Source organism: Pyrus communis, chromosome 11 (genome assembly GCF_963583255.1).
Source record: "Pyrus communis chromosome 11, drPyrComm1.1, whole genome shotgun sequence".
Taxonomy (NCBI): Eukaryota; Viridiplantae; Streptophyta; class Magnoliopsida; order Rosales; family Rosaceae; genus Pyrus; species Pyrus communis.
The window spans coordinates 19765090-19779810 of NC_084813.1; the positions used below are offsets into that span (position 1 = coordinate 19765090).

General features: G+C 36.4%; 2 protein-coding genes across 2 annotated transcripts; both read right to left on the reverse strand.

Moving 5' to 3' along the window:
* Positions 1–576: 576 nt before the first annotated feature.
* On the reverse strand, positions 577–2821 carry LOC137709327 (uncharacterized). The gene is made up of 5 exons (XM_068448412.1): positions 2608–2821; positions 2403–2475; positions 1472–1536; positions 1107–1216; positions 577–984 (listed from the first exon to the last, which is right to left on the reverse strand). The coding sequence occupies exons 1-5, from the start codon at positions 2722–2724 to the stop codon at positions 777–779; spliced, it is 573 nt and encodes a 190-aa protein (XP_068304513.1). The 5' UTR covers positions 2725–2821; the 3' UTR covers positions 577–776.
* A 7072-nt stretch (positions 2822–9893) lies between these two features.
* LOC137707964 (ethylene-responsive transcription factor 3-like) lies at positions 9894–11303 on the reverse strand. Its single transcript, XM_068446916.1, has one exon. It carries the CDS (start codon positions 10991–10993, stop codon positions 10310–10312), a length of 684 nt encoding a protein of 227 aa, XP_068303017.1. The 5' UTR covers positions 10994–11303; the 3' UTR covers positions 9894–10309.
* Between the last annotated feature and the right edge of the window lie 3418 nt (positions 11304–14721).

Consider the following 14721-nt stretch of genomic DNA (forward strand, 5'->3'; position numbering starts at 1 on the left):
AGTAACCTTAGATTTCGTCGCTGCCACGATTCCCTAATTTAACAAGAATTTCATTGATAAATCCAAATCTAATCCAAGTATGTAAAACCAAAACACCGTCAGCCCAGGACTTATATTTTGTCACTGTTTCTTTTGTCCAATTAGTAAAAGATGAAGACGTACTGCCAACGGAGGCACAGAAAGTACTACATTCATGGATATAAACTACCAAACCCAACAAGAGCTCAAACACTTTCTTCCGGTTTCGCCAACGGGGTAAAACCTCCAACGCTTTATTTCCGGGAGAAGAACTTAGGTGCACTAGTTGTATCCATTCTCCGCATAAACCACGGATACCTGTATTATACTCGTTAACATACAATGGTTTTCTTAAGCAAAGTGTTTCTTTCCTCATCTCTCACAATTCTAAGATAGTTTTCCATGTGCAATAACTAGGACAAAAATCACACCCTTGACTGTAATATCGATTGCTTGTTGAACCCTATAAATGTCAATTGATTGACAATAGGATTCCAAATTCAAGAGTCCAAGAGTTATATAAAACGTTTCATTGACATATGATACGAAGGACAATGATGAATCCAATTCCTTCATACGATTATGATAATTTCATTTTTCCCGTCCAAATAAATACCAGTACAAAAAACCTTGGTATAAAATTATATCAACAATCTGTTTTCCTTCCGGATTTCTCAGCAACCAAAAACCTGTCACGAAGCTTGCTTGCTAAAAAGAGAGATGGGATTCTCCAAACTATGTGGGGGTATGAGTGCCCTTTATCTTTTTTCCGATGTTTTGACATGATTATCTTGTGTTCTCGGTCTGGTTAGCGGTCTTCTGAGAAATTGGAATTGCCACGCTTTAGGTTCTATCCGCCTAAGCAGTGGCCACCTTTTCGGTTTAATTTGACCTAGCAATTTCATCTGCTCCCTTCTGAGCTTCCTATTTGCATACCACCTTCCACCTCGCCAACCCAAAGCGCAGCTGCAGTTCGGTTAAAATGGTGTAAGTGTATAATGCATGAACCGTTTGATATTTGTAGTTTCATAACAAGAAAAGCAGGAATTACGTTTCGGACATGGTTATTAAAAATTTAAAGTACAAACCCGATAACTAAAGTGGTTCCCGCAGTGGCTATGCATGAAGGAAGACCTATAGTTCCAGAATCCATGATGTTTCTAATTTCCGATTGCTCTAGATTATGATTGTTTTTCATCTGCCACCGAAACAGAAACAGATCTCCAAACGTAACAAACATAAACAGATAATTAAAAAGGGAGAGCCTTAATATAACCAGCAATAGCATTAACCAAAATTTAATTAGAAAAATTAAGAGTGAGAGCTTGCGCATATGATGCCTTATCCCACTGTCAAAATCAGTAACATAAACGGGATGAAAACAAGAATACAAGACATGGATAATAGAAAATATTGTCGTTTTCTTTTTCTTTCAATGAGACTTTGTACTTACAGCTTTTTCAATTGATTCGAGCCTTTGATCAACTCTTGATTCATGTACATGGCGTAAAGTATATCCTGCGCCCACAACAGATGAGCATTAGTTTATTAGATAAGAAAATGTTTTCAAACATATTATTGAGAGGGGACAACAGTAATAAAGTTGAAACAAAACTTTTGCACCTTAATGCATTGGTGAACCAAATTTTTTAGATTATAACGAATCTTTAGTTATAAGTAAACAATTTAGTCAAAGAACATAAACCACAAATGATTATATCAGAACTTCATAAGTTTAGCACCTCACAAAATCTAGAACTAGAACATCTATGACTTGAGAACGATTGTGTATTTGAAATTTACATCCTACACTATATTCAAAATAAATTGTCCGTGTTTACCCCAACTTCTAATTCGGGTACAAATTCATATCCACGTTTGCTAAACATATGAAATATGTTTGACTGACCTAAAACTCAGGTTGAAGATCCAACTGAAGTCAAAACCCTTAAGCTTACAAAACTAATTTGCCCTTTCCTGTGAAGGTTAGTTGAAGGGAACTTTATATGAGCCCTACAATTTGCACATTGTACCTAACAACTTATGGGAATACGATGGGAATGCCGTGAGTTTGTAGGGTAAAGTACAGTGAGAAAATTGCAGGTTACATGTATGTGCCTTAGCTTGAATCAAGGATTTCAAACAAACTACACGGCACCCACCGTCTGCGAATATTTCAACCCGCAATTAAAGTGGAGCGCCAAATGCCACTCCAATTGCCATAGAGTTAGCTAAACTTGTATTCATCACACTAAATTTGTTGCAAAATACTAATCATTTCACCCTTTATGAATTTGAAGACTAATTGATGATCATAAACAAACACAGATGCAGAAAAGCAAGGCAAATTTGAGAAATTAAAGAGCTTCCTAACAAGAACTCACCAAACCATGCTGTGGCGACTGATGCAATAGAAGTTCCAACTGTAAATACGACCTTATGGCTTTCAAATATATCCTAAAACATTCACCAAGAAAACAAAAAAACCCATCAGAATTAAACACAACCCATGAAAAATCAATCGACACCCACAACTTCAAACTCCCAGAAACCCCCAAAAATGTGTGAGAAAAATCGGAAAGCAAGCACCTTTGTGGAAAAATAAGTGTCCTGAACGGCAGCCCATGATCTGAAAGCTTTCTTCCTCAACTGGGTTATGGCTTGCGACCACGAAAGTACGGTCCCTGAGCTTCTAAGGCGCTGCATGGCGCATGCTAGGGATGCGCACCGCGAAGTTTCTGGGGAAAATGGAGGCAAAAGCTTGAAAAGCTTCTTCTTCTTTTGTTGTATTTTTTGCGGCTTTTTATTGGTCAGATCAGATGGGATTCCGTAGAGTCCATACCTTGGAAAAAACGCAAAACCAGTGGGACAACTTGGGCTCCAAAGTTTAGAGAAATTTTACCAGACTCAGTCTGGGCTGGGCTATTGACCCTTGTCAAGCCCACTTTGCTTGTTCAAACAAACTAAGGGCAACTTGTATCCAATTCATGTCTCGTCTGAAACGGACTTGTATGTCAAATAGTTAAAGAGTGTTCACTTTTGTATTTGATGTCTTAAGTTCGATTATCCCTCACAATTACCGGTTGTATGTAAGAAAAAGAGTAGTATGATTGGGGTTTGCTATCGTATGTTTAGGTCAAGGGATTAGTTTAACCCTTATTTGGTCGAAAACATGACTAGGAGCCCAAACAAAACTAAGCAACGATAAGTTCACACCTAGACATTCCTAGTTGGTCGACACGAAAAAGACTGTCTGAACAAGAAGGAGAACTATTAACGTAAGAATCGCCTACATCTAAAGCATGCAGATGACGCTTTATCGCAATGGTGGAAGGCAATCATGCTTATACACTCTGGTACGGGTTCAATCCCCATCGATCTCCCTCCCCACAACTAAAAATTTAACCCACTAATACTATCGTTTGTCAAAAAAGAAAAGCGAGACAATAATTTGCCTGACTATTAACAACAAATACTTTTCTCCATACATGACGTATCTCGCGTTCCCAAGATTTTGAAAAAAAAAACTCTCAACAAGCCAAAACAAGAGAGTCCAAATGATCTTTTTAATAGTAGCTTGTACCATAGAAATGAACTTTTATCCAAGCCTTATAAGCCTAAAAATCCCTCATAGCAACTTCAACTTATTTTGGTACAAACAGTATCCTATCGTCAAACATTCAACTTAATTTGGTACTTAAAAATAAATAAAGATTGAATAAAATTTAATTTCTGTTAGAAATAAAGGGTAAGACTAGTGGCGAAGTCAGAAATTTTCGAGAGGAGGGACGAAATTTAAAAGCGTAATAGGTTCCACAAAAGTGTAAACAATCAAATCATTTTAGATAGTAGACAATATTTAATGTTGTTCACAATTTGTCAATACAAACAAATTGTAATTATTGTCGGCAAGATTTCATGTCATAAAACATCGCATAATAGACACATTGTCAATAAAAACAAAAACATCACTCTCAATATAAACAATCAAGCTATCACACAATTGTCGTACATCTCTCGCAATGTAAACATCTCTCTGAGTAATATCAAAAACACTCTCACATAATAGGAACACTAACGATATTTTCCTCACAAAACTTTTGTATATTTGAAACAAGCCCTCAAAGTCATCAATTCTCAAGAATTAAAAGAAAATAAGATGAAATAATTTTAAATACCAGAAATAATAACAAGAATTAAAAAAGAACAATAACAAATGTCAACCTTTGTTTTTCAATAGTCTAAACAAAGGAGAGAGAGCGAAGAGAATTAAAATGGTGGGCTAGTAGTGCGGTTGGGAAAGAAAATCACATCAATAAAATTAAAAATTAAAAAGAAACTAAAGGAGCCTACCGAACTGCACCGTTTCATTAAAAGGAACACTGAATTTTATAAAAGGTAAACGACACCGTCTAAACAAAACCAAGTCGTCTTCTTCCCTTGAAACCAAAACCCAGCAACGAAATGCACCCAGATCAGCAGGTTTAGAAGATCGGAGGGGCGAAATTCTCACTCTTAGTGGCGATTTCCGATGACCGGAGGGGTGCCCGCCCCTCCTTGCTCCTATGAGGAAGAGGCAACACAAAGAGAGAGAGAAGAAAGATTGGGAGGGCAAATCTGTGTGTCATTTTCTTCTTATTAGAGTGCCTATTTATAGGCTTAAGATTTATATAGAAAAAATCGTAACTAACTACATATTACATACTGACCAAGAGTGAAGAGTCACATAATAAATATTATTTACAACATTTTCCCTTGAATATTCACCGATCAATGATAATCCATTTGATTATGGGCGCAACGTGATGTAGGCTTCCAATTGATTAAATATGAACTTCAGATTCATATGTGGGTGCTATAAACCTCCCACTAGAACTGAGAATCACTAAACTGAATGGAATTGCATATATGGTCGTTAAATTCAATCAAACAAGATGATGAGCTTGGTTTGAAATTCATCTCCCGGAATCATACGCAGCACCAACCTCATCATTGGAATAAAAATAGTACCATTTTCAAACCAAATGGAATTGTAGTCCAATTCAATCCAACATCCTAATCCATTCTACAAATTAAATATTTACCTTTTTGTATTTCTTCTTTGTATAAAAAAAAATTAAAAATATAAAAAAAGGAAGAAAATGATGTCCTAATTCGTTGCATTCCTATACTTTTGTAACAAGTAGATTAAAATAGGAATTTTCTTTTGTGCTAATAAATAAATAAGAGAACTGTTATTAATATTTTAAAAATCTCATTCTACATTCCTTAAAAATGTATTTTTTTTAATTATAAAAAATTTAAAATACGAAATAAAATTTTTAAAATAGCAATAATAATTTTCATAAATAAACTCTACAGTCATACACAAAACGAAACTAACGAATGGGGAAGGAGTCACAGTCTCACATAATTAATAGAAAATTAAAAAAATTAAAATATCTAATGACACTTTCAGTCTGTTTTATTACGGAAACCGAAATAAATTATTTATATAACGGTATGAATAAGTCATAAAAAGACGAGTTTTGATTTGAATAAAAATGGCTCAGTGCGCGGTGCTCGCCACTCCTTTTGACTTGCGCCGTACAAAGCTTTCATATGTGGAAGTTTCATGTGCATGGCTTGCCATCACAGTTTACATTTTCTTTTTATCCAATCATATATTTTGTTAAATTAGATTTTAAATTAGTTATGAAGGAGTTTAAAATTCACGTGGTGCAAACATTTAATTTCTTTTTATAATTGTGGTAAAAGGCCATTTGCCATTGCAATTTACATTGATCCCTTCAATTGGTCGAGCTCGAGTTTTTCTTTGGGAGTAGATTTTTATCTCTCCAAATCTTCTCCCCTCTAGTTCGCTTCTCTTTTACTTTCTTCTGTTTCTTTTTCTATATAGAAGTCAATGTCAAATATTAACTTGAGTTAATTGTGAACATTTCAATAGAAAGGGATTGAAAAAGAGAGAAATTTGGAGATGAAAAAATCCTACTCCCTTTCTTTGCAACAAAAAAGAATTTTTTAATTTTTATTTTTAAGTTGGGTATTTAATTTCTTTTTATAATTGTGGTAAAAGGTCATTTGCCATTGCAATTTACATTGATCCCTTCAATTGGTCGAGCTCGAGTTTTTCTTTGGGAGTAGATTTTTATCTCTCCAAATCTTCTCCCCTCTAGTTCGCTTCTCTTTTACTTTCTTCTGTTTCTTTTTCTATATAGAAGTCAATGTCAAATATTAACTTGAGTTAATTGTGAACATTTCAATAGAAAGGGATTGAAAAAGAGAGAAATTTGGAGATGAAAAAATCCTACTCCCTTTCTTTGCAACAAAAAAGAATTTTTTAATTTTTATTTTTAAGTTGGGTAATGTTAGAGACACCATCTATTTAAATTATTTTTTGTAAACCATATGACTTGGTTGTTGATGATTATATTATTATTTGCTTGTTAATTAACGTGTTTATTTCCTATTTTTTGTAAACCATATGACCTGGGCAATGTGGGATGTTACAATCCACCCCCTTTAGGGACCCGATGTCCTCGTTGGCACACTTCCGGCCAAAGATTGGCTCTGATACCAAATTATCACATCCCGACCCGGGCCCCCACCACATTCCAGACTTGACTCCACCGTAGCACGATATTGTCTGCTTTGAGCCTCAACCACGCCTTCACGGTTTTGTTTCTGGGAACTCACACGAGAACTTCCCAATAGGTCACCCATCCTGGGATTGCTCTCACGCGAACTCGCTTAACTTCGGAGTTCCTATGGAACCCGAAGCCAATGAGCTCCCAAAAGGCCTCGTGTTAGGTAGAGATGAGAATATACATATAAAGTTTACAAGATCCACTCCCCTGGATGATGTGGGATGTTACAGATTGCATGCGTCCGTTAATTTCTTATTTTGGCGGTTGTTAGTTGGTGAAGACATAATTGTACTTCCTTGTAGGATCATATGGATACTTTTTTTAATAGAGCACCTTGGCTCGTTTTTGGAAGACAAGGACAAGATAAGAGTAAAGCAGTGAAATTGTCCTTACTATGCACTCTAAAAAGTAATTTCTTTTTGCAACTCCACCGTTTTTTTTGCAACTCCACCGTTTGGGAAGAGGAAGGACAAGGGCAATTACTGTTGACAAATTTTTTTTTTAAAAAAAAAAAAAATGTTTTGCAACTTGTAATTGTGTACTCAGTAAGTTTGTTCTTCGAAGAAGACGGTTGAACTTTTTAAGTTTCTTAAGTGTGTCTAATTTTAATTGTGTTGTTAAACAATATACTAGAAGACCATTGGATTTCCAACGGTCATTTCATCTAGACCGTGGAATTTTCAACGTTAAAAAAAGGGATCAATGGAGATGCTCTTAATAGAGCACTTTGGCTCGTTTTAGGAAGACAAGGACAAGACAAGAGTAAAGCAGTGAAATTGTCCTTGCTATTCACTCTAAAAAGTAATTTCTTTTTGCAACTCCACCGTTTGGGAAGAGGAAGGATAAGGGCAATTACTGTTGACAATTTTTTTTTTTTTTAAATGTTTTGCACCTTGTAATTGTGTAATTAGTAAGTTTGTTCTTTGAAGAAGACGGTTGAACTTTTTAAGTTTCTTTAGTGTGTCTAATTTTAATTGTGTTGTTAAAAAAAATGCTAGCAGACCGTTGGATTTCCGACGGCCATTTCATCTAGACCGTGGAATTTTCAACGTTAAAAAAAGGGATCAATGGAGATGCTCTTGCATGGGCACAAATATTGATTCAACGTGTTTTATCCTGCTGCACTCTTCTTGGAGGGAGAAGTTAGTGTGAAAATTGCTTCTTTTATCATTTTACATCTAGGGTTTTACATGCAGTTCGATATTTTATGTACTTGAAGTTTATCTTAATTTTTGTTTTAAAAATGATACGATATTCATTGATACATAAAAAATGTACAAGCGGATAGCAATCTAAAGATTCTAAACTTATTTTGTAATTTGAAAAAGGAAGAAATATAGAAAATGATGATAAAGAATGTTCAATTTAGAACAAAATCATGAAGTCTTCTCACTAGAAATAATTATATTCCCAACAAAAAGCCAGAAATTTTCAATTGGACAAGTCTTTTTACAAAAGAGGAGATCATTAACGCAAAAGACATGACAAGACCAGTTGCCACGTCTCTCCAACTACTAACACCCACCAAAGATCAACAAGCGGAATCAAACTACTCTCCCACACCAAAAACGAATCCAAAGATGAATAAGCAACTTAAGTTCATCTCATGTCTAACTAAAGAGATGTTCCGAACTAAAGAATGGGTAAGTCCTCAATAGTCCTAATTATTGAGGAATCCAACATTATATTCATTAGGTTAAAAAGAAAGCAAATCAGTATTTCATTAATTCGATCCTGATTGTTTAATTCTCATATTACTAACTAGTCTGGATTATTAACGAAAAATTGCTAACGATTATCAAGAGATTTCTATTTTACTTTGTGGAGATTTTCTACTATACTCTAGAGTTTTCAAATATTACGTTAGATCTTGGTAGAAGATACAATGACCAACATATAACAACTCCAAAGTCTAGAATACTCTAGAACACCGTGGGAGAAACATACATGTACCCATATGTCAAAGCGGCAATACTCCATATTAATCATATCATGTTACGTATTATACCTTTTTTTCCACATTATATCCTTTTTTCCACAACCGTAACATTGCAACTTATCCAGAATCAGACGCTGATTATTACAACTTACCCAGAACCGGACGCTGAATACAAATTGTCACGCATTTTAATTTTACCGCATAATAATATGCAATTAGTTTGAAATATTGTTACAAAAACGTTCCCTGTGCATAAAGTGGAAGTAGAAAATAAATACAGAAATGCAAGCCTCTTGGGAGCTCTTGCAATCCTTTTCCCAAAGATCCTAGGAATCCAGCAATCGTGCTCATTCATTATATATCGTACGATCAGGAATCATTTAAATTTTAAAATTTAAAATTCGAATATAAATAGTACTTAATGAAAACTGATCGTAAAGTGTAATGAACAGACATGATTGCAGGATTCCTAGAAAAAAGACCCGGCAAGATCCTTTTCCCATGGAGACCTCCACAAAAATAAACACTCTTTTTCTTTCCCTTGTGGAGGTGATTGAAAAGAAAGAAGGGCATGTGGGTGATGCCCAAGCTTTCGCTAGGTCGCTTAGGGAAGGGTGCACTCTGCGCAGGCAGGCAGGCAGGCAGGGCCTTGGGGTTTGGGGGATAATATTTTTGCCCATTTGATAATTCATATACACAACCAGTAGTGCACAACAAGAATCTTGCATCACATGTGCAATCAATGCTTCTTATCATAAACCCTATCCATCATCAACCTGCATTTGCCCTCCCTTCCCCTATCTCACCAAACAATCTCCACCATCCATCCACCCACCGCCTCTCCAAATTTCCCTTTTCTTTTTCATGATTATTTGTGTTCATCCCCCATCTCCATCTACAAACTTCACAAACCTAAATCCACTTTGTTCTAATCTCTACATGCATTATTTACAAGAACAAGCAAGAATTATGCCTACCCCTTTGTAACAAGGCATAAAGTACTCTAATCTTTCTCTAGTACACGAAAAAAACAAAGGATCGATCGGTGCCTGATTCGCGTCTATTAATTCTACTTAATTTCGGAAAAAGATTATTAAAATCGAAGCCTAACTGACCTAACGCACGTCTATTAATTCTACTTAATTTAGGGAAAAGAAGAGGGAAAATCGAAGCCGGACTGACCTAACGCACGCCTGCAAAGCGATTATCATATCTAACGTATACCATGGAATGCAATGCAAAATGAATACTAGCCCATATGAGTGAATCAGAAAATAGAAGAACGAAACAAAATGGAAAGCTTTCCTTTTTATCTAAATTCAGATAATGTTTTGTACAGAAAATGGAAAAAGAAAACAAAGATGGGTATAGAGGAATCTGATCAGAAGGGCAAAAACCCAGATCAGATCTAGTGCTTGCTGGGTAGCTGGGTAAACAAAGATCTAACATTAGCAGCTTCAACCATACAGAGAGAATATTCCTACACCCATCAAGTTGAGAAACCCAGATGCTATTCTACACCATAATATTCGAACATGGCAGAAAACTTAAATTAAAAAAAAAAAAAAAAAAATCTCAAACTCTTCTTCTCAACCACCAAGCATCAATTTTTTTTCCTTTTTTTTTGAAATTTTCCCGAGAAAATAAGGCAGAAAAAACAAAAGGGAAAGGAAGAGGGGACCATTATTTGAGATCCATATTGTAATTAGAGGCACAAAGCGGTGGCTTGAAGATCGTGATCGTCGTCGCCGGATTTGAATAAATCGAGGCCGTCCGTCGGCGGCGGCAGGTTGAGATCGAACGGCAGGGGCGAGATTCTACGGAACGACGACATCAGGACGCAATCATCGCCGTCGTCAACGACAGACGACGAGGAGTCGCAGTCGCTGTGGCAGTCCTCGGGGGAAACCGGGAGCACCGGTCTCCGCTGCGGCTGGGGGTCGGATATGGGCCTCGGCCGGGGGCGGGGCCCGCTGAAGGACTCGACGGTGCTGCTGAGACTGCTGGAGGTGGGCCGGCTGGCCTGGACGACATCGCAAACCGTGTCGTCGGGGTAGAGAGAAGGATGGGACGGAGGAGGTAGATGGTGGTGGTGGTTGTCGTATTCGGCAGGGAGAGGGAAATTAGTCTTGGCCTTGGGCCCCCGGAGGGACCGAGCGGCGGCGTCATATGCCCGGGCCGCGTCCTCGGCCGAGTCGAAGGTGCCGAGCCAGACCCGAGTCTTCTTCCACGGGTCTCTGATCTCGGCGGCGAATCGGCCCCACGGTCGCTTCCGCACGCCCCGGAATCTAATTTCCTGTACCGCCGCGGCCACCGCCGTCTTGGGCTTGCATAATTGGACTCCTGCTGCTGCTGCTGCCGCCGCAGTGGCTCTGCCTCCTCGCCGCATCGGAAATTTGGAATTTGGAATTGAAAATACAACAGGAAAGATGGTAGGTAGAGAGGAATAGAGGATTAAAGATTGGGGACTCTGCTTTCTCTCTCTTCTTCTTCTTCTGCTACCACCTCCCTGAGGAGCTGAGGACGACGGAGATTTTGATCGTTCAGAGGTGTTGTTCGGTGGTCTTCCTCTCCATTATTTTGTTTTGGGCTCTCCTCCGATCACTTTCTAACAATCTCTCTCTCTTCTCTCTCTCTCTCTCTCTCTCTCTCTCTTGTTGGTATTGTTGCTGGTTTTCTTTCTTCTCTTCTTCTTTCGTTGTTTGTTATCATTTCTTCGCCTTTTTTATTCTTTCGGAACGCGGAAAAAGAAATTGGTTGTTTTCGGAATGACCAAAACGCCATTCCTTCCCTCCCTCCACTTACAATACGTGGATTTTATTCTTTTTTTGGCTCTTTCCCTCTTTTATTTATTTATTTTTTAACTAATTGCTTTCATTTTTTTCTTTTTCACTCCTATAAGGTAGTAGAAAAATTAGACTACATTGATACAATGAGAAGATTTTAGATAGAATTGTTATACTTTTTCTTTATTTCAATAGTTTAAGTAAACTATTTGTTCCTATTTTTAGATTTAATCTTCGGTTCTAATGTCCGTTATGTCAAAATTAAAACGAAAATAGTAAATTTTTGACGTACAGAATAATTCAACTAATTCAATATGACCACGTGGTTTGGCTCCTATTTTATTTGCATAACACGTGTATAGTTCAGTGTTATCATTTTGTTATTTCATTAATTTATAATAAAAATGAATCGGTGGAATATAAATAAAAGAGATTTGATTTTTCTGTTATAATGTACGTTGTGTCAAAATTAAATTGAAAATAGTAAGTTTCTGACATACGTAATGATTCAACTAATTCAACATGACCACGTGGTTCAGCTCCTATTCTATTTGCATAACACGTGAATAGTTATGCGTTATCATTTTGTCATTTCATCAATTTATAGGAGTAAAATAAAAATGAATCAGTGTCACATAAATAAAAGACTTATTAATTGATTTGCCCCATGAAACTATCATTTAGTCTCATTCTACCTCTTGAAATTGGTTTCGTTTTACTTTGCCCCATTTTGCATCATTTAGTCTCAATTTACTCCATTTTTGTTCATTCTGCCAAATAGTTGTTAAATGAAAAGATAGTATGGACATTTTATTTTTGGTACAACTCTTTGCCTCCAACTTGCATGCTGAAAAAATTCTGATTCCATTTTCGATAGCTCTAATTCAAACCCCCTTATGTCTCTCTCTTGCGGATTGGTGTGGAGCTGTAGTTACAGTCATTGGCAAAAGCAAATAATGGTTTGTGTTTCAAAAGTAAATAATGGGTTGTGTTTCAAAATCTAATTCAAGCCATTCATTAATCCAACAACTACAACTACAACTCCGTATCAATCCTTAAGAAAGAGAGACAGGATTTGAATTATAGTTATTAAAAAATGAATTTCGAGTTGTTTTAGCAGGCAAATTGGAGGCAAAAAATTGCGTCGAAAATAAATGTCCATACTATCCTTTAATTTAGCGTTTATTTGATAGAATGGACAAAATTTGGGTGAACTGAGACTAAGTAAGACAAAAATGACAGTTTTATAGGGCAAAGTGAGACAAAACCAGTTTTCAGAAGGTAAAGCGAGACTAAATAGCAATTTTAGGGGCAAATCAATTAATAAGCCTAAATAAAATATGTGAAAATTTTTAAAATCCTACCATAAAATAAGGGCTAAAAAAAATTATTTATTGATATGCCGCAAAAATTTTGGAGAACTATTATGAGCGCTCTAAAAATTTCATTCTATACTCCTCACAAGTGTATTTTATCTTTCTAATTATATAAAGTTTTGAGTGCAAAATGAGATTTTGGAATGCCAATAACAATTCTCAAATGTTATTAATATAATGTAATACAATAGTAGTCATATCTTTCGAAATGTATTACAAAATTTCATTAAAGATGAAATAAATTTGTAATACCGTGGAAAAATTTAAATATATGAAATGGATATTCACAATTATGAATATGTGAAAAGAATTGAGAATTTATATTAATTCATTTGAGTTTAGTTTTTAAATTAAACTAGTTAAGAAGTTTGAAGTTTGGGAATTAATTATTTAAAATCAGTAGACTGTTCAAGGTCACAATTTATATTTTTGAATAGAGCTCGACCTGACGAACGCGTAGGCATAAACTGTTCATGAAACGGAGTTATGATGAAGAAATTATTAACGTTTAAAATCAAGGATATGTTGGTAATCTTATTTATATTTAGAAGGCTCCAGAAATCTGGAGCCATGAGTTGTGCCACATGTGTGGCTGTGATTGAAGAGAAAAATAAATGATGGATGGTTGTGATTAAAAGAAAATAATAGAAATGAGGAAAAGGAGGAAGGAATTGGAGGAGGGTGACCAATGGGGAGAGAGAACCGGGATGAGAAAGGAGAGAAAAGAGAAACGGAGGATCAGGACCCAGGTCTTGGTGACCTGACCTGATCGGCGTCTATACCTATTTCCGACGGGTTTTCACCCTTTTTTCCGGTGAATTACATCAAACAACCACTTAGGAACCCCTCCACGACCTTCCCTCTTCCTATTACATCCCAAAAATATAGGGATTTGGACTTTAAATCGGGAGTAACCGGACAGTGGGGTGAGGCTGGTGCGGGTTTGAATCGACTAAATTTGAAGCAAACTACATCCATCTCCACCACCATTAGACTTCACTTGAGGTCTAGAACAAAGCACAAACAATGGTATGGGCAGCGGAGCACCGGAGGTGAGGTTTTGAGGCCACCCATTTATGGGGTTTTCCGGCAGGTTCGAGGCAAATTGCAGCCTTTCCAAGCCAAATTGGACTTGGCCGCAGGTATAAATTTGCTCTACTCTTTGATATCTTCATTTCTGTAACTTTTGAGAATTTTTAGAAATAATGGAATTTTCTGGCGAGTCGGGGCAGCCAACCGCCACCCATGGCGGCGAGTGCGGCAGCGCATGGCCAGGGGCCCAACTTTGTGTTTTTATGCAGATTTCGTTATTCTAATTATGCTTTTGAGATCTCACTGTTGTGGGTTGAATGTTAATACGATTGTGGTGTATGTTGGATTAAATGAATATATTCGGGTTTGGTTTGAATTTGTGAACTACGAATGGCTTGATCCCTGTTTGGGGTATGTAGGCAATCTAACGAGACGTTAGATGCAACCATAAAATAAGTGAGATTAAATGATCGAGAATTAATACTTAGATGAAATTTTGACCTAAGAGAAGAAAATGGTTCTAAATTGGGAGTGAAATTGTAGGTTTTGGTAAATGAATAATGTTTATGATTTACACTTGGAAGGAAGGAAATTATTTGGAGAATGATGACTAATGATAGTGAAATTTAATTGTTAAATTAAAGATATGTTTTGATATTCAAGAAAATATGGATAGCTTGAAAGAATTTTAATTATTGACTTATGGAATGTGATTATTGAAAATAAATTAACTATGATCTTCATTTGGGCCTATTACAAAAGTAATGCTCTAAAATAAATATTTCGGGGCCGGGACGTGACAAAATTAATATCTTATTAGAGCATCTATAATCACGCTCTTTATTTTATAACAAATTTTAGCTTGTTGCTAGCCCATTATGAAGTTTAACCCATTTTCTCACCCCCTTAGTGTAGATAATATT

Excerpts from the sequence above, each read along its gene's own strand:
- LOC137707964 (XM_068446916.1), bottom strand. The coding sequence starts at position 10,993 with ATGCGGCGAGGAGGCAGAGCCACTGCGGCGGCAGCAGCAGCAGCAGGA.
- LOC137709327 (XM_068448412.1), bottom strand. The coding sequence starts at position 2,724 with ATGCAGCGCCTTAGAAGCTCAGGGACCGTACTTTCGTGGTCGCAAGCC. Across the intron at positions 2,476-2,607 it reads ACACTTATTTTTCCACAAAG|GATATATTTGAAAGCCATAA; the intron begins GTGCTTGCTTTC and ends TGAATGTTTTAG. Across the intron at positions 1,217-1,471 it reads TCGAATCAATTGAAAAAGCT|ATGAAAAACAATCATAATCT; the intron begins GTAAGTACAAAG and ends TTTCGGTGGCAG.